General features: G+C 51.0%; 1 protein-coding gene across 2 annotated transcripts in view; it reads right to left on the reverse strand.

The window, feature by feature from the left end:
- Positions 1 to 19,499, reverse strand: part of SIPA1L3 (signal induced proliferation associated 1 like 3) — a 290,990-nt gene that overhangs the window by 16,988 nt on the left and 254,503 nt on the right. For both annotated transcript variants that reach the window (XM_030822249.1, XM_030822250.1), the window contains exon 16: positions 6,775 to 6,996. In XM_030822249.1, the coding sequence (XP_030678109.1) occupies positions 6,775 to 6,996 (222 nt within the window). The remainder of the gene's footprint in view (positions 1 to 6,774; positions 6,997 to 19,499) is intronic.

The following is a 19,499-nucleotide window of genomic DNA, read 5'->3' on the forward strand; positions in this document are numbered from 1 at the left end:
TCCTCCACGTTGGCCAGGCTGGTCTTGAACTCCTGACCTCAGGTGATCCACCCGCCTCAGCCTCCCAAAGTGCTGGGATTACAGGTGTGAGCCACCGTGCCTGACCTGTATCTTTGCCTATTGTCAGTCTACCCAGCAGAATGTGAACCATACCAGAGCAAGGCCTGGGTTTCCCTTGGAACATATAAGTAGTCATTTGTGTGTGTGGTTTTTTTTTTTTTTTTTTTTTTTTGAGACAGAGCCTCCTCTGTCGCCCAGGCTGGAATGCAGCGGTGTGATCACAGCTCACTGCAGCCTCAACCTCCTGGGCTCAAGTGACCCTCCTACTCCGGCCTCCCAAGTAGCTAGGACTACAGGCGCATGCCACTACACCCAGCTAATTTTTTTGTAAAGATGGGGTCCCACTATATTGCCCAGGCTGGTCCCAAACTCCTGAGCTCAAGCGATCCTTCCACCTTAGCCTCCCAAAGTGCTGGGATTACAGGTATGAGCCACCGTGCCCAGCTTATAAATTCATTTGATCCCCACCACAGCCATATATGTTAAGGACTACTAGTATCCCATCTCATGGATGAGGCTGTTCAGGTACAGAGGAGTTTAGCCACTTGTCCCAAGTCACACAGCCTGTGAGTGAAGGAGTCAGGTTTCAAATCAAGGCCGCCAAGCTGCAGTGCCTACCCACGCCACTGCTAAGCTTGACTGTCACGTGTATATCAGAGATAGCAGGAAAAAACACGTATGGTGTGGGGAACAGCCACATTGGATTTAAAAATATGCTTCTGTCTGCAGATAACAATTTCTGGAAGAAATTATGAACCATGATAACCTCTGGGAGGTAGGAATCTTATTAGGAGGTGGAAAAATTGGACTTTTACTTTTCAATTGATATTTTTCTGAAGTGTCTGAATTTACTTAACCATAATCATGGTTATAACGATAAAAATAATAAAAACCAGCTTAATAAAAGCTGATGCCTGGACTTCTTCATTCTGTAATGTGAGAAAGAAAAAGAGTCTTTGAACCTGGGGAAGAAATAAGATGTCTTGGGTTCCCGAGGGTTTTAAAGGCTGGATTTCCTTTTTCTCTTTCTCAGCTGCCAGCCTTGGGATTTTAACAAAGCAAGGGCGAGAGCAGGGCCAGATTTTTTCCCTGTCAGTTCATATTCCTTCCCAAATTGGAATTCTAGGTCTAGGGTAATGCTGGGTCTGTCAATTATCAGGGATGTGTATTCTTTGGGCAAATTAAAAGCCTTAGATTCAAAAGAGAGAAATAGAAAGAGAGCTAGAGAGACAGACACAAATCAAAAGGGGACTCCCCCACCCCTTTTGATTTCAACATTTCCCAGAATGCCCTGCACAGGGGAGTGTGACTCAGTGCAGGGCTGATGGTGCCCATCTCCCAGCAGTGAGGAAGCAGGCCTGGCCTTCAGCACGCCCCCAGCCAGTGCACTGCCCACAGGCTCCCCTCAAGAGGGGATGCATGCCAAGACCTCCTGGAAGCACCAATAAAATGTGCTTGCTCTCTGCACTAGCAGTCCTACTTCTGGAAACTTCAGAAAGGCTCACATGAGTCCACAGTGCCACATGTACACGGACACTCCCAGGGTCCTGTCTGTGAAGCAGACAGCAGCCTCCAGCTGGGAAAGGGCCAGGCCCACCACACAGAATCACACCCTCCAGAGAGCATGGCAGATCCACATGGCATGCAGAGGCACTCCCAGATACAACGTCATGTGAAAAAAGAAGCATGTATAGCGCGAAACCATTTTTAGAAAATTCACACACAGCTCAGCTTGGTATACTGGAGTTTACCAAACTCTCGTTTCTAATACTGGACACGTGAGGGATTCACTTTCTTCTTCTATTTTTTTGAGACAGGGTCTTGCTCTGTTGCCCCGACTGGAGCCCAATGGCACGATCTTGCCTCACTGCAACCTCCGCCTCCCAGGTTCAAGCAATTCCCCTGCCTCAGCTTCCCGAGTAGCTGGTATTACAGGCGCCCGCCACCATGCCTGGCTAATTTTTGTATTTTTAGTAGAGACAGGGTTTCACCACGTTGGCCAGGCTGGTCTTGAACTCCTGACCTCAGGTGGTCCGCCCATCTCGGCCTCCCAAAGTGCTGGGATTACAGGCATGGGCCACCGCGCCCGGCCAAGAATGACATCACTTTCTACACACTGATACGGAACTGTTGCCAAGAAACTTAGGTCAGGCACGGTGGCTCATGCCTGTAATCCCAGCACTTTGGGAGGTGTAAGTGGGAGGATCACTTGAGCCCAGGAGTGTGGAGTGTGAGACCGGCCTGGGTAACACAGTGAGATCTCACCTCTACAAAAAGTGAAAAACTAGGTGGGTGTGGTGGTGTACTCCTATAGGCCCAGCTACTGAGATAGGAGACTGCTTGAGCTCGGGAGGTTGAGGCTGCAGTGAGCTATGATGGCGCCACTGCACTCCAGCCTGGGTGACAGTGAGAGTCTGTCTCAAAAAAAAAAAAAAAAAAAAAAAAAAGACTTGAAGAGAAAGAGCAAGTGAGGAAGTAGTTCATATGCAGGAGGTGACCACATTAATAAAACGGGTGCAAGGGAAGCCCACATAATCATGTGTGTGCAGTCACGTTTGGAACATTTCTGGAAGGATGTAGAAATGAAACAATGGTTGCTTCTGGGGAGGGAGCAGGATGGCTGAGGGCCAGGGAAGGGAGAGAGGCTTACTTTCTTTCTTTTTTTTTTTTTTTGAGACAGAGTCTCGCTGTCTCCCAGGCTGGAGTGCAGTGGCGCAATCTTGGCTCACTGCAAGCTCCGCCTCCCGGGTTCACGCCATTCTCCTGCCTCAGCCTCCCGAGTCGCTGGGACTACAGGTGCCCGCCACCTCGCCCGGCTAATTTTTTTTTATTTTTTGTAGAGACGGGTTCACCATGTTAGCCAGGATGGTCTCGATCTCCTGACCTTGTGATCCGCCCGCCTCAGCCTCCCAAAGTGCTGGGATTACAGGCATGAGCCACTGCGCCGCACTCGGCCTTGGTTGTGATTTTAAAAATGTATCTGCAACTAAATACATATTAAAAGGGGCCGGGTGCGGTGGCTCACAACTGTAATCCCAGCACTTTGGGAGGCCAAGGGGGGGCGGATCGCCTGAGGTCAGGAGTTCGAGACCAGCCTGACCAACATGGTGAAACCCCGTCTCTATTAAAAATACAAAAATTAAGAAGAATAAAACAAAACAAAAATTAGCCAGACGTGGTGGCGTGCGCACGTAGTCCCAGCTACTTGGTAGGCTGAGGCAGAAGAAGTGCTTGAACCCAGGAGGTGGAGGTTGCAGTGAGCCGAGATCACGCCACTGCACTCCAGCCTGGGCAACAGAGCGACAGTCCGCCTCAAAAATAAATACATAAAATAAATAGATAAATAAATAAATAAATATTAAAAGGAACTATGAAGCGATTTCATTTGTGTCTGCAGCCGATATTTTATATGCTTAGTTTACATATGTTTACACCAACACACACATATACAAGCCATCTCTGGATTTCATCACTGGGAAAGCTGGTGTTGGATAGGGTTGTTGTCTCTCCGGGTACACCTTCTGAGCACCTAGTAAGTGTGTGGTCTGGGTGCGGTTCAGGATGTCTCTGTTCTGGGCCCCGTGGGGGTGACAGAGAGGAAGCAAGTTGCCAGGGGAGTGGCGGTCGCTGTGCCCTGGGACAGGTGCTGGGGGTGGGCTGAGCCTGGTGTGGGGGTTCAGAGAACTTCTGCAAGAAAGGTGTGTCTGTGCTGATACCCAAGGAGTGGTGTTATGGGTTGAACTGGGGCCCTACAAAAAGCTATATTGAAGTCCTAAGCCCCAGCATCTCCAAATGTGACCTCATTTGGAGGCAGAGTCTTTACAGAGGCAATCAAGTGAAAATGAGGTCATTAGGGTAGACCCCTAATCCCATTAGATTGGTGTCCTTGCAGAAACAGGAAATGTGGGCACAGATGCAGGGAGAACGTCATGTGAAGAGGAGGTAGAGGTGGGGGTGATGAATCTACGTGCCGACACCCACCGGCTGCTAGGAGGGAGGCCAGGAGCAGATTCTCCCTCACCGCCCTTGGAGGGAACCACCCTGTCCATGCCTGGAACTTGGACTTCTGGCCTCCACAACTGTGAGACGATACATTTCTGTAGTTTAAGCCACTCAGTGTGTGGTACTTTGTTGCAGCTGCCCTGGCAAATTAACATGGGTAGGCAGGAGTGGGCCTAGAGTAGGGGTGCGGGTCGGAGGGGGGTTCCAGGCAGAGGAAGCAGTGTGTACGGGTGATTGTTGAGGAGGGTAACAGGGTTCGGCAGGGCCCAACTTGGGCCACACTGAAAAGTGGGGGCCTTATAGTATCTACTTATTGGGGTCGCGTGAGAATCAAACAAGATCCACATGTCTTATGTTCAGGATGGAGCATGCCCTGTGTGCCAGGCACGTTACAAGTGCCTTGTGACTAAGACAGTGGCACCTGTTTCCCATGGGGGACACAGGATGTGGAAAAGAGTACAGTGACACAGAATGACAGCCTGGGCTACTGAAGGCCAGGAGGACCTGTTTGAGGGGATGGCATTAGAGTGAGTCCTCGTGAGCTGCACCCGAGAAGATCTGGAGGGAGCTCACTGGAGGCAGCGGTGAGAGCCAGTGCAAAGGCCCTGGGGTGTGCCTGGACATGGAGAGTGTGAGGAACAGCAAGAGGCCAGTGTGGCTGGAACAGAGCAAGGAGGGAAGAGTGGATGGGAACGAGGGCTGAGGTGAAGGGCAGATCATCCAGGGTCTGAGTGGGAGTTTGGGCAAAGAACACGGTGCCTGGTATAAAACGTGTGTAGTCAATGTGAGCCTGTATCATTAATCCCGGGAGCATGGGGAGGCTGCTGAGTTTTTAAGCAGTTTTAATCATCAGTCTAGTTTTCAGAATCCCCTCTGGCTCTCAGCGTGAGCTCAGCACACTTGCCTGCCGATATCTCCAGGGACACTGTTTCTGTCTCCTGACACGTCTCTCCCTCCAAGCTCTGTGTCATCCCCAGATTTGAATGTCTCCATCTAGGTCATGAAAGATGACACTACAAAGAACATGATGGAGGAGAGCAGAGCCCCTCACTCAAGACACGTGAGCCTTGACCCAGCCTTCCTGGGCTCTGATCCAGGCTGTGTCCCTCACTAGCTGTGTGACTCTGGGCCTCAGCTGCCTCATCTGTAAAAGGGGGAGGACAGGGGCCGGGCGCAGTGGCTCACGCCTGTAATCCCAGCACTTTGGGAGGCTCAGGCGGGCAGATCACTTGAGACCAGGAGTTCGAGACCAGCCTGACTAACATGGTGCAACCCCGTCTCCAGGTCCACCCCCATGGAGCTGTTGTGGGATCCAGTAAATTCATTCGCATCAAACCACTTAGAACTGAACCTCGATGTGGTGAGTGCTCAGGAAATGTTGGCTCCTGTATCCTCCAACTGAAAAACAAAACCCTTTCTCAACTGCACACCCCTCTCCTCTTTCACTTTAGAGCAAAATGCCCCAAATGAACTGCTCGCACAGCTCCTCAACTCTGCCTCACCCTTTTCTCCTGAACCCTCTGGCGACCTCTGGGAGGCTTAACCCTATATAATCAGTTCTCAGGCTCATCACCCTAGCCTGGGCCCCGCCTCCTCGCCCGAGCTCCGCCTCCCCTGGCCCTGGCCCCGCCTCCACACCTCCCCGCCTTTCCCGCCCCGCCTCCTTCCCTGGCTTCTCACTTTGGCTCAACATCAAGGGGTTTCAGTCTCAGTCCCACATTTCTCCTCTATCCACACCCTGCCTTAGGGGCTCTTCCAGCCTCGCAGCTCTAGGCTGATAACACCCAAAGTTCTCCCTCCAGCCTGACCTCTCCACTGAATTCGGGATTCCTTACTCAAGGGCCTCCCCCACGCCTCCGTCTGGATGTCTCCTGCGAATCTCGCACCGAAGCATCCAGGATTGAGCTACTGTGCCTTCCCCAAGCCTGCTCCCTACTCAAGGCAAGTCTGTCCTCCGGGCTTCAAGACGACGCACCATCCTCAACCCCTCTCTTTCTCTCACACCACATCCACCCTGCCAGCAAGCCCGGTCTGCTCCATTTCAGATAATCTATCCGGAACCGCCCCCTTCTCACCCTCTCCGCCCCCACCCTGCTCCCGCCCCTTCGTCTCCGCCTGGACCACGACAGCAGCTCCTCCCTGCTCCTCGCAGGCTGTTCCCCACACGCAGTCACAGCGACCCTGGAATGCCCAATTTAGATCCTGCCCCCACTCTGCTCCATGCCCTCCCGTGGCTCCATCTCACTCAGGGCAGATGCCAAGTCCCTTCCACGTGGCCCTCAAGACCCTCCATGGTCTGTCCCCATCCCTCCCTGACCTCATGTTCCCACACCCTCCCCTGGCCCAAACTGTTCTAGCCACCCCGGCCTGCCCAGAGGCAACCGTGTCACTCACTGCCTCAGGACCTCTGCAGCTGCTACGCCTTCTCCCTGGAATGTTCCACACCCGGATACGGCACAGGGATAACCACCATCGACCTATTGCGTGCTTCTCTTACTCATTCTACTTATTGTTGGTCACCCCAATTGGAATGCCAGCTCCCCAAGAGCGGTTCTCGCCTGTCCTGTTTGCAGCTGCAGCCCCAGTGTGTACACTGGTACACTGGCCCACAGTCGTCTGTGCAATGACAGCATGTGGCATCACCCTCTTTCCGCCCCGGAGAGGCCCTGGCGTGGATCAGGTGGGCGCCTCGCTGGACGTCCAGGCACTTACTTCTTTGGGTCACTGAAGGGGAGTGGCCGTGGTGGGGGCTCCTCCGTTCTCTTCCACCCTGTTGGGTGCTTATTGCGTACAGGCTGCTTGGAGAAGAAGGACTTGGGGACGGAGGCGGAGAGCTGGAAGGGGCTGGGCTGGGCCAGCTGGGAGGGCCGAGGAGTCTCTGCACTGGCAGTTTTGTAAACCTGAGCGGGGTAGCCAACCCTCGAGCCCATGTCACTGCAAAGCAAAAATGAAAGAGATAAAAAAAACCAAATCCATTCCACATTTGGCAAGACAGAGCTATTGAAGTTTACTCTTGGGAATCAGAAAAGTTCATTTGCACAAGAGAGACACAAATATATTACCGCTGTGGAAAATTCCAACAATATAGACGCCTATCTGTAGAAAAGGGAAGGTTGCCTGCACAGCGCCTAATCCCACCTGAGGATGGCCTTCTAGCACATTTGGTTCCTCTATGGGAATCTGAAAAATTCACTCCCGTCTCCTTGGTACAACCTACGCAGCTAAAGGTGGGGAGCCTACCTCCTGCCCATCTCGAGAGGGAACTATGGCTTACAGTTTGCTCTATTTCCTTCCTAACCTTTCTCTTTTTTTTTTTTTTTTGAGACAGGGTCTCACTCTGTCACCCAGGCTGGAATGCAGTGGCACGATCTCAGCTCACTGCAGTCTCGACCTCCCAGCCTCAAGTGATCATCCCACCTCAGCCTCCGAGTAGCTGGGACTACAGGCATGCACCACTATGCCTAGCTAATTTTTGTAGAGATGGGGTTTCACTATGTTCCCAGGCTGGTCTTGAGCTCCTGGGCTCAAGCAATCTGCCTGCCTTGGCCTCCCAAAGTGTTGGGATTACAGGCATGAGCCACTGGGCCTGGCCCTTAACCTTTTTCTTTTTTTTTTGAGACAGAGTCTCACTCTGTTGCCCAGGCTGGAGTGCAGTGGCGCAATCTCAGCTCACTCCATCCTCAGTCTCTCGGGTTCAAGCGATTCCCCTGCCTCAACCTCCCTAGTAGCTGGGATTACAGATGTGTGCCACCATGCCCAGCTAAATTTTTTGTATTTTTAGTAGAGACGGCGTTTCACCATGTTGGCCAGGCTGGTCTCAAACTCCTAACCTCAGATGATCTGCCCACCTCAGCCTCCCAAAGTGTTGGGATTCCAGGCGTGAGCCACCGCGCCCAGTCAACCTTTTTCTATGCAAAAATATACACATGTGTATATAAAAGGGGGCATTTTGGGGGGGGGGATGGGTGGGAGGATTATTGTTTTTTTTGTTTGTTTATTTAAAGAGACAAGGTTTTGCTATGTTGCCCAGGCTGTCCTCGAACTCCTGGGCTCAGGTGATCCTCCCACCTCAGCTTCCTAAGTAGCTGGGAACACGGATGTGTGCCACCACACCCAGCTAGGATTATATATATAAGTTACTAAATCCCTTTTGAGGGTCAATTTAGCAGTATCACAGGATGGTACTTTTGACTATAGTCAAATGAGAAGACTGGCAAACCTTCTCCCCCAGAGATGACAAAATTGACCGCAAACAACCATTTCAGTACTCTGAAAATTGACCGAACACATAACGACAATTTGAGAAGCATTTATGCTTAAAAAACTGAACTTTAGACAAGAATAGAGGAAATTCGTCGCTTTTTGTCCTCCCCCAACCCCTTCCCAGCTCAGTGAATGAAGAAGTTCTTCCAGAGCAGAACCTTTGGGACGGCATCAAGGGTACCAACATATGTGCCTCAGGAACTTTGGAAGGAGAGGAGAGAAGGGGCAGAAGAAATATCTGAAGAAATAATGGTTGGAAACTTCTTAAATCTGATGAAAACATTACACATCTAAGAAGCTCAACAAACACCAAGTAGGAAAAATACAAAGAGATTCACACCTAGAAAAAGAGTTGAAAGTTAAATGCTGGCCAGGCGCAGTGGCTCACGCCTGTAATTCCAGCACTTTGGGAGGCTGAGGCGGGCGGATCACCTGAGGTCAGAAGTTCAAGACCAGCCTGACCAACATGGAGAAACCCCATCTCTACTAAAATACAAAAAAATTAGCCGGGCGTGGTGGTGCATGCCTATAATCCCAGCTAGTTGGGAGGCTGAGGCAGGAGAATTGCTTGAACCCGGGAGGCAGATGTCACGGTGAGCCAAGACCACGCCATTACGCCATTACACTCCAGCCTGGGCAACAAGAGTGAAACTCTGTCTCAAAAAAAAAAAAAAAAAAAAAAAAAAAAGTTAAATGCTAAGATAAATATCTTAAAAGCATCAAGAAAAAGATGATGCATGACATATAGAGGAGCATCAATACAATTAACAGGTCTATAATCCCAGCACTTTGGGAGGCCAAGACGGGAAGATCACTCAAGCCCAGGAGTTGGAAACCAGCCTGGGAAACATAGTAAGACCCCACTTCTATAAGAAAGAAAAAAAAATACAATTAATTGCTGACTTCTCATTTAAAAGAATGAAATAAAAAGTAACTTTTAAAGTGCTGAAAGAAAACAACTGTTAACCAGGAATTCTATACCCAGCAAAACCATCCTTGAAAAATGAAGGCAACAGAAAGATGTTCCTATATAAACAGAGATGGAGAGAATTTGTTGCTAGCACATCTGCCTGATACAAAATAATTTTAAAACTTCTCAGGTTTATCCCAGCACTTTGGGAAGCCAAGGCAGGTGGATCACCTGTCAGCCTGGCCAACATGGTGAAACCCCATCTCTACTAAAAATACAAAAATTAACCGAGTGGTGGCGGCCACCTGTAATCTCAGCTACTCAGGAGGCTGAGGCAGGAGAACTGCTTGAACCCAGGAGGCAGAGGTTGCAGTAAGCTGAGATCGCGCCACTGCACTCTAGCCTGGGTGACAGAGTGAGACTCCGTCTAAAAAAAAAGAAAAAAAAAAGTCCTCAGGCTGAAAGAAATGACTCTAGATAATGACCTGAGTCAGTAGACAGAAATGAATAGCCCAAGATGGCAAACTGTGGTTTAAAATAAGATTCTATAAAAGTATATGCTTTCTTATTTCTTCTCTTAACTTCCTTAAAGACATAAGACTGTACAAGGCAACAGTTATAATACTATACTGCTGGGTTAAAACATATATGGATGTTTATGATAAACAGAGCACAAAAAAGGGAGAAGACAATAGGACAATATTGGAGAAAAGTTTTATATTTTATTGGAATTTAGTATTAACCTGAATTGCACTGATAGAAGCACATTATAACAACTAAAAAGATAGTTACACAAGACTAGAATCCAAATGTTATACTAAATTATATATTTTTTTATTTTTAACTTTTGAAACAGGGTCTTATTCTGTCACTTAGGCTGGAGGGCAGTGGTGCAACCTTGGCCCATTGCAACCTCCACCTCCCTGACTCAAGCGATTCTCCTGCCTCAGCCTCCTGAGTAGCTGGGATTACAAGTGCATGCCACAGCGCCCAGCTAATTTTTGTATTTTTAGTAGAGACGGGTTTTGCCATGCTGGCCAGGCTGGTCTCGAACTCCTGACCTCAGGTGATCCGCCCACCTGGGCCTCCCAAAGTGCTGGGATTTTACAGGTGTAAGCCACCACATCCGGCCTGAAATTATATTTATTTACTACAGTATAAGGCAGTAAGGAAGAACAGAGGAGCAAGAAAGATAGTAGACATACAGAAACAATAGCAAAGTGGCTAATGCAAATCCAACCATTAGCAGTAATAATTACATTTAACGTGAATGGCCTAAACACTCCCATCAAAAGGCAGGCACTGTCCGACTGGATTGAAATGGCAACTATGTAATGCTTTCCACAATGTAGCAACATCTATCAATGCGGCAAAGAGTATGCATTGGTGAGGAGATGTCCTGGGAACTATTGAAGCATGTAACACCAAGAATGGTCAGGAATGCTTTCCCCAGGAGACATGAGCATCAGAACTGAGAACTGAAGGATGACTGGCCTCAGCTTAACATTTGGCCTGGCTGGGCGCGGTGGCTCATGCCTGTAATCCCAGCACTTTGGGAGGCCAAGGTGGGCAGATCACGAGGTCAGGAGATCGAGACCATCCTGGCTAACACAGTGAAACCCTGTCTCTACTAAAAAATACAAAAAAATTAGCTGGGCATGGTGGTGGGCGCCTGTAGTCCCAGCTACTTGGGAGGCTGAGGCAGGAGAATGGCATGAATCCGGGAGGCGGAGGTTGCAGTGAGCCGAGATCGCGCCACTGCACTCCAGCCTGGGTGACAGGGTGAGACTCCGTCTCAAAAACAAAAACAAAACATTTGGCCTCCCAGAAATCCATGCAATATAAAAGCCTGCACAAGGCCAGCCATGGTGGCTCACACTGTAATCCCAGCGCTCTGGGAGGCTTAGGTGGGAGAACTGCTGGAGCCCAGGAGTTGTGGTAGAGACCCTATCTAGGGACGGGGTCTTGCTATGTTGCCCAGGCTGGTCTTGAACTCTGGGGCTCAAATGATCCTCCCACCCCAGCCTCCCAAAGTGCTAGGATTACAGTTGTGAGGCACCATGCCCAGCCCTAGAGACCCCATCTCCACAAAAAAATAAAAATAGCCGGGAATAGTAGCACATGCCCATAGTCTCAGCTACAAAACACACACACACACACACACACACACACACACACACACACACACACCCACCCAAAAGCCTGCACAAGCACACACAGGCAGGTATGAGGATGGTCTCTGTAGTACTGTTTATAATCAGGAAAAGTTGGAAATGGCCAGGCTGGAGTGCAGTGGTGTGATCTCGGCTCACTGCAACCTCCGCGCCTCTGGGGTTCAAGCGATTCTTGTGCCTCAGCCTCCCGAGTAGCTGGGATTATAGGCATGCACCACCATGCCTGGATAATTTCTGTATTTTTAGTAGAGACGGGGTTTCACCATGTTGGCTAGGCTGTTCTTGAACTTCTGGCCTCAAGTGATCCACCTGCCTCGACCTCCCAAGGTGCTGGGATCACAGGCATGAGCCACTGTGCCCTGCGCAAGCATATCCTTATGACCAAAAACTATGCAGCCAGTGCAAAGAAGGTCAATCTCTGTTTACGTATGAGGACAGATGGTCTGAGCTATAGTAAATGGAAATGATGCATGGTATAAAACATGATTCTGTGTTCTTAAGGGAAAAAAATATATATACATAGATAGATATACACACATATGTATAGAGAAAAAAAGAAATAAAGTAGAATTTTACACTTTTTTTTGTCTTTCTTCCCGCCTTTTTGTGGGGAATGGGGTCTTGCTAAATTACCCAGGCAGGTCTCGAACTCCTGTGCTCAAGCTATCCTCCTGCCCCTGCCTCTCTGAGAGCTAGGATTATAGGCATGAGTCACTGTGCCTGGCAAAATAAACTAGATTTTTTTTTTTTTTTTTGAGATGGAGTCTTGCTCTGTCACCCAGGCTGGAGTGCAGTGGCGTGGTCTCAGCTCACTGCAACCTCCGCTTCCCGGGTTCAAGCCATTCTCCTGCCTCAGCCTCCTGAGTAGCTGGGACTACAGGCACGTGCCACCACACCCGGCTAGTTTTTTCTATTTTTGGTAGAGACGGGGTTTCACCGTGTTAGCCAGGATGGTCTCGATCTCCTGACCTCATGATCCACCCGCCTTGGCCTCCCAAAGTGCTGGGATTACAGGCGTGAGCCACTGTGCCCGGCCCAGCTAAACTAGAATTTTTTAAAAGTCACTGTATTTCGTGCAAGGTAAGGGTTAAGTGGTATGTTTTTTTGTTTGTTTTGGTTTTTTGTTGTTTGTTTTTTGAGAAGGAGTTTCACTCTTTTCGCCCAGCCTGGAGTGCAATGGCATGATCTTGGCTCACTGCAACCTCCGCCTCCCAGGTTCAAGCTATTCTCCTGCCTCAGCCTCCCAAGTAGCTGGGATTACAGGCATGTGCCACCACACCCAGCTAATTTTGTATTTTTAGTAAAGACAGGGTTTCTCCATATTGGTCAGGCTGGTCTTGAACTCCTGACCTCAGGTGATCCACCTGCCTCGACCTCCCAAAGTGCTGGGATTACAGGCGTGAGCCACCATGCCTGGCCTAAGTGGTATGTTTGAAAGAACTGGGTTGGTAAAGGTTTAGAGAAAAATCTCTGGAGGAGTATATACTAATGGATTCTCTCTGAAAGTAGTAATGATGGGGAACATGTACGGAATAAAAGTCAAATTAAGATGGGCATAATGGCACATGCCTGTAGTCCCAGCTACTTGGGATGCTGAGGTGGGAGAATCGCTTGAACCCAGGAGTTTGAGGCTGCAGCGATGTATGACTGTGCCATTGGATTCCGGTTTGGGTGACAGAGAGTCCCCATCACTCAAAAAAAAAAAAAAAAACCCAAAACAACCCTAAAAAAAGTCTAATTAAACTATATAAATGGCACAGGGTAAAACGTAAGTGGCCAGCCAGGTGCGGTGGCTCATGCCTGTAATCCCAGTACTTTGGGAGGCTGAGGTGAATGGATCATCTGAGGTCAGGAGTTCAAGACCAGCCTGGCCAACATGGCGAAACCCCATCTGTACTTAAAAAAAAAAAAAAAAATTAGCCAAGTGTGACAGTATGCGCCTGTAATGCCAGCTACTCAGGAGGCTCCCAGGCTCAAGTGATTCTCCTGCCTCAACCTCATAAGTAGATGGGATTACAGGTGCCCACCACTATGCCCGGCTAATTTTTGTATTTTTACTAGAGACAGGGTTTCATCATGTTGGTCAGGCTGGTCTCGAACTTCTGACCTCATGATCCGCCCGCCTCAGCCTCCCGAAGTGCTGGGATTACAGGCGTGAGCCACAGCTCCCGGCCTGAACGTTCTTTCTTTCTGGAGCAACAGTGTGCCCATGTGTCCTCCTGAAGCCTCAGTATCAACTTGAAAACTGGGGCAGCATGGTGTGGGCTTTGCTGTCCATCTGACCCAGTTCCAATCCTGGCTCCCATCAACACACTGGCCAACTTGGGTGGGGTCTATTCCCCTCAGTGAGCCTCAGTTTCCTCCTCTGAGATCTGAGGCAATGACAGCACCTGCCTCACGAGATCCTATGTGCTAAGTGCTCAGCACTGAGTCCTGAGGAGGAACCGGGGAGCTCCAGGTGCCAGGGAGGTGGTGGGTCCCTGGGATCTGGGCTCAGACAGCACTGGTGGTAACGGGGGAGGGGCAGGCAACCTGCTCTGTGCTTCCATCCTCACCTTCAACCAGAGAGGCTATGCATTTACCTGCTTGACATCTTAGGGGAGCATTTAACACTTTGTTGGAGTCAAAGGATTTATGCTTCCAAAAAAAGCTGAAAAACCAGAGGCTGGGTAGAGAAATCATACCAGCTGCATAAGTGTGTGCAATGCTTTTGGTCTGTTCAGCCTGGGGACTCTGAAGGGGACCAATGGGTGGTCCTGGGTGGGTGACAGCCTCTCAGGGAGCGAGCTATGGTCCCTGCCTCCAGGAGAAGGAGCAGTCGCACAGTAGGTGGCAGTGACAGTGCCACAGGCAGACAGTGACAGTGACACAGGCAGACAGTGATCACTCCGAGCCTGTGGAAGCTGCCTGGCCTTGTTCTAAGCATCTTATAGGCGTCACCTCACTTAGCCGCTGTAGCAACCCTGAGACAGGAACTACCACCACTCTCATGTTCCAGGTGGGGGAAACTGAGGCCCAGGGAGATGAAATAACTTGCCCCAAATGATGTAGCTAGTGGGGGATAAGAGCCAGGACATAGACATAGGTAGTCTGGTTTGAGAGATGATATTTTAACCACCATTCTGTACTTCCAGTGACAATTGTTAATGATAAATATCAATACATGAGAATAAAACACAGCAGCGGCTGATACACCTGAGCCCAGCTATGTCTCTGGCCCTGTGATAAGTGCTTTAAACTCATGGTCTCAGTTCGCCCTCACAACCTTAGATGATGGATCCTATTTGTTTTTTTTTTTCTTTTTTTGAGACAGAGTCTAGCTCTGTCACCCAGGCTGGAGTGCAGTGGTGCCATCTCGGCTCACTGCAATCAAGTGACTCTCTCGCCTCAGCCTCTCGAGTATCTGGGACTACCGGCTGCCGCCACCACACCTGGCTAATTTTTGTATTTTTAGTAGAGGTAGGGTTTCATCATGTTGGCCAGGCTGGTCTCAAACTCCTGACCTCAGGTGATCTGCCCGCCTCGGTCTCCCAAAGTGCTGGGACAACAGGCGAGCCACTGTGCCTGGCTGAAGATCCTATTATTATCCCCATTTTACAGATGAGGACATTGAGCCTCAGAGCACCTAAGGGGCCTGATAGAGATCACACAGTGGGGTAAGAAATGGAGCTGTGGTGTAGACATAGGCAGCCACAGGAAGAGCCCTGAAGTCACACTGAAGTCACCCACACACCCTGAGGGCCCCTAGCCGCTTGGCCTTCACTCCGGACCAATCTTGCTTTCTCTCCCTGATATATGTCGTGGGCTGGAGAAGCAATCCATCCCTGCATGTGGCTGGAATTGTGCTCCAGTGTAGGAGCCGTGACTGGCCACATCGCCCCTGTGGCCTGCGGGACAGAAGCGATGGGTCTTCAGGAAGTGGACAGAGAGAGGGTCTATGTGAGAGATTCAACAGAGATCCCAATCCAGCCACTGCTTGCTACCTCCACCAACCACTGCCACCTGTATCGTCCGAGTGGCCTCCTCCCGGCTCCCTCTTCCTCCTGCGTCTTTCCCCAGCCTCAACACACAGCCAGAGAGATCCTGGGAACACGTGAAACAGATCAGGACTCTCGGGGTTCCACCTCACTCTGGGTAAGACACAGAGCCCTCCCCACAGGGCCCCCCATCTGCCCCCCTCTCTTCTCTGCCCCCAGCTCCTCCACACTCCCTCTCCTTCACTCTGCTCCAGCCATGTGGAAGCTGTTCCTCAAACACACCAGAAACGCTTCTACCTCGGGACCTTTGCACTGCTCCCCGCCCCGCAGATCTCTGCCTGGCTCCCACACTCCCTTGAGTTCCAGGAGACAGCCTGGCTTCCTCTTCCCAAGCTGACTGTGACTCTCCGAGGAGGTCTCTGTCTCGGGTGACCCCAGCCTCCTAACACTCACAGGCAGGGTGGGCCCCGGTGGGTCTTCAGGCCCTCAGATTACCTTTCAGGGCTGTGCCCCAAGAAGGGCATCCCAGGGACTCCTGGCACAGCCCGGGGAAGCAAGGCCACGTGCTTCCTGCCTGCCTGGGAACGCCCGGCTGCGTCAGCTCCACGTGGAGCCGAGAACCTCTGACTGCTGCTAACAGCTCTGACAAATTGCTCTGGAAGCTCAGAAAGCTCTGGAGTGTGTGCTGCCTCAGGAGAGGGTGAGGGCCAGGTGGCTGCCCGCCCAGGATCACTCAGCCCACCGCGGTGCCCACGGCAGGCGCTGGCGCCTGGCAGCTTGCCTGGCAGCTGGGCTCCCATGACGAATGTCTGGAGGGAAGCATCTGTGAGGTCATCGATGGGCACAAGCTGCTACAGGCTGCAGCTGCTTCCACGGCGAGGGCCACAGCCCGGGGAAGGGAGTGGGTGGGTCCCCGCTTGGGCATGTCAGGACCCATCCCTCTCCTGGCAGCCTCTGAATGTTGCCCACCATCTTCCCCCTGCCCAACATAGTCTGTCCTCTCCAGAGTAGTCCACAGTGATCTTTTCTATTTTTTTATTTTTACATTTTATTATTATTATTATCATTTTTTGAGATAAGGTCTTACTTTGTCACCCAGGCTGAGTGCAGTGATGTGATCTCGGCTCACTGCAGCCTCCACTTCCCGGGGTCAAGCAATCCTCCAACCTCAGCCTCCCAAGTAACTGGGACAACATGCGTGTGCCACCACACCCAGCTAATTTTTTGTAGACATGGGGTTTTTCCATGTTGCCCAGGCTGGTCTTGAACTCCTGGGCTCAAGTGATCCACCTGCCTTAGCCTCCCCAAGTGCTGGGATTACAGGTGTGAGCCACCACGCCAAGCCCACAGTAATCTTTTTAAAAACATTAAGTCAGATGATGTGCTCAAATGCCTCCCACAGCTCCCATGTCCCTTGGAACCAAATCCCAGCATCTGACTTTGGTCAATGTGCCCGCCAGAAGCAGGCTCCTGCCACCTCACTCTGCTGACCTCCTGCCACTCTCCCCCCGTCCCACCTGCTTCAGCCCCTCTGGCCACCTGACCATTTCTGGAGCACTGAGAATAAGTTCAGCCTCAGGGTCTAGACATCTACTGTTTCCACTGCCTGGATCTCACCCTGGCTTCCTACAATGCATCACCTCCTGAGAAGCCTTCCCAGAGACCCGCTCTGTTTTTGCCTTTCCTCCCCAGCATTTATCACCTCATGGCACACTCCATGGTGGTCGGCTGTCTGTCTTGTCCTGTCTCCAGAATGACAGCTCCATAAGGGAGGGATGCTGCTGCACCGCTGTGTCTGGAACGACACCTGGCACAGAGTGGGGGCTACAAAGGTCAGTGACTGGAAGAATCAGTCCCCCCGGCTGCCCCACCCTGCCTCCTCCTCTCACAAGCGCCTCAGGTGCTCCCAGGCCACTGCAGCCTCCAGACGTGCAGCAGTCACCCTGGACTCTCACATGGCTTGCTGGCTCTGCCCTGGGCCTGCATCTCCCTCCCGGCTTACTTCCTGGCAATGCTGCCTGCTGCCACATCCACAGTTGCTCTGCCCTCCAGCTCAGGCCCACGTCCTCCCATGCAGATCCAAGCCTCAGCCCTCTCAGAGACTTTGCCTCCTGTCTCGCTGCCAGCACCATATTTTGGAACACAAATCCACCCGCATTACCCTGGCTGCTCTTAAGATGAGATCCAAACTCCATAATGGAGCTGGTAGAGCCCTGAATGTTCTGGCCACTGCTGACTTCCCCAACCTCCCGTTGGCTGCCCCACCTACCTACCTACCTACAGGGCCTTGCTCTGTTACCCAGGATGGAGTGATCGATAGATCAACAGGGTGTCAATCAGTTACCCAGGATGGAGTGCAGTGGTGCAATCACAGCACACTGCTGTCTCGAACTTCCAGGCTCAAGTGATCCTCTCACCTCAGCCTCTTGAGTAGCTGGGACTGCAGGAGCCTACGGCCCTACCTAGCTAATTTAAAAAAATTTTTGGCCAGGCATGGTGGCTCATGCTTGTAATCCCAGCACTTTGGGAGGCCAAGGTGGGCGGGTAACCTGAGGTCAGGAGTTCGAGACCAGCCTGGCCAACATGGTGAAACCCTGTCTCTACTATAAATACAAAAATTAGCCGGGCGTGGTGGCAGGTGCCTGTAATCCCAGCTACTCGGGAGGCTGAGGCAGGAGAATCACTTGAACCTGGGAGGCAGAGGTTGCAGTGAGCTGAGACTATGCCATTGTACTCCAGCCTGGGCAATAACAGCAAAACTCCATCTCAAAAAAAAAAAAAAAAAGTTTGGTAGGGGGGTAGAGATGGGTCTATGTTGTCCAGGCTGGTCTCAAACTCCTGGCCTCAAGTGATGCTCCTGCCTTGGCCTCCCAAAGTGCTGGGATTACAGGCATGAGCCACTGTGCCCAGCCACAATTTCTATACTTGAGCCAAGGGGCCTATGTTCAGTGGCCTGACGATACCACCCTCCTCCCCACCACAGGGACTTTGCACATGCAACTCTAATTCATAGATATACTTTCTCCATGCCTCATCTTTCCCTTCTGTTTTTTTTTAATGGTAAATAGTCATATATACATTCATCTGAATGAGAAATTCAACAGACTTAAAAAAAACATATGTGTGTATATATACATAGTTGTATATATACATACTGAGGTTCACAACATACATTGAGGCCCAGAATGTGTGTGTCTATATATATGTTGCATATATACACACAATTTAAAAACCAGAGCAAACACCTGTATAACTGCATCCCAGATGAATGTCTCTCCAGCCCCACTGAAGCCCCCTCCTCCTTCAACCGCTCCCTCCTCCCTGTCCCCCTCATCCTTGGCAGATGTGACCCTCGTTCAGGAACATTATCCCTGGCCCTAGGCTAGATTAGACACCTCCTCCAGCCCTGCATCCCATCCATCCTCAGACCCCACAGGTCTCTGCAGGCTGTCCCCTGGCACAATTCATTCACGACTTTTGGCATTATTCACTAGCTATTTCCCATGGGCCTCCGTCCATGCCAGGACAGCGGGGGTCTGGTCTGCCTGTTCCAGCTCCCTGCAGAGGCCCCAGTGCACAGCAGGCACTCGCTGCATGAATAAATACCAAGTTCTATGCCACAGAGTGCTGTGGAGGTAGACACAGGGCAGTCAATGAGTGCTAGTGCTGGGCCTGTTCAAAGGTGCCTGCCTTCCAGGAGCAGAGGCTGGGAGCAGGCTGTCACTCCAGCCCAGGGGCACGTTCTGATGACAGCACATGCAGGGGGCTGCTGGGCTGCCCGGTGCATAGTGCAGTGTGGCTGCCATGGGAGGCAGAGGCACGTGTGGCCACTCGAACCAAGGTCTGGCCCCAAGCAGGTGGCTCTGTGACCATCCAGGGAACTTGTGCCTATTGAAATGGGAAGACCGTGGGAGGCCAATGGAGTGAGGTGGGGTGAGACGGACGGTAGGAGTCGCCACATTCTCTGTCTGGACTGCTTTTCCCTCCTGACTCCCCTGGCTAGCTCAGACTCTTTCTCCAGGAAAGCCCCTCCCACAACTGAGCTGGCCCCTCTCACAACTGGGTTGGGGGGGCCCTCTTTGGGATCCCACATTCCCTGTACCCCTCCATCAT

Source organism: Nomascus leucogenys, chromosome 11 (assembly GCF_006542625.1).
Source record: "Nomascus leucogenys isolate Asia chromosome 11, Asia_NLE_v1, whole genome shotgun sequence".
NCBI lineage: Eukaryota > Metazoa > Chordata > Mammalia > Primates > Hylobatidae > Nomascus > Nomascus leucogenys.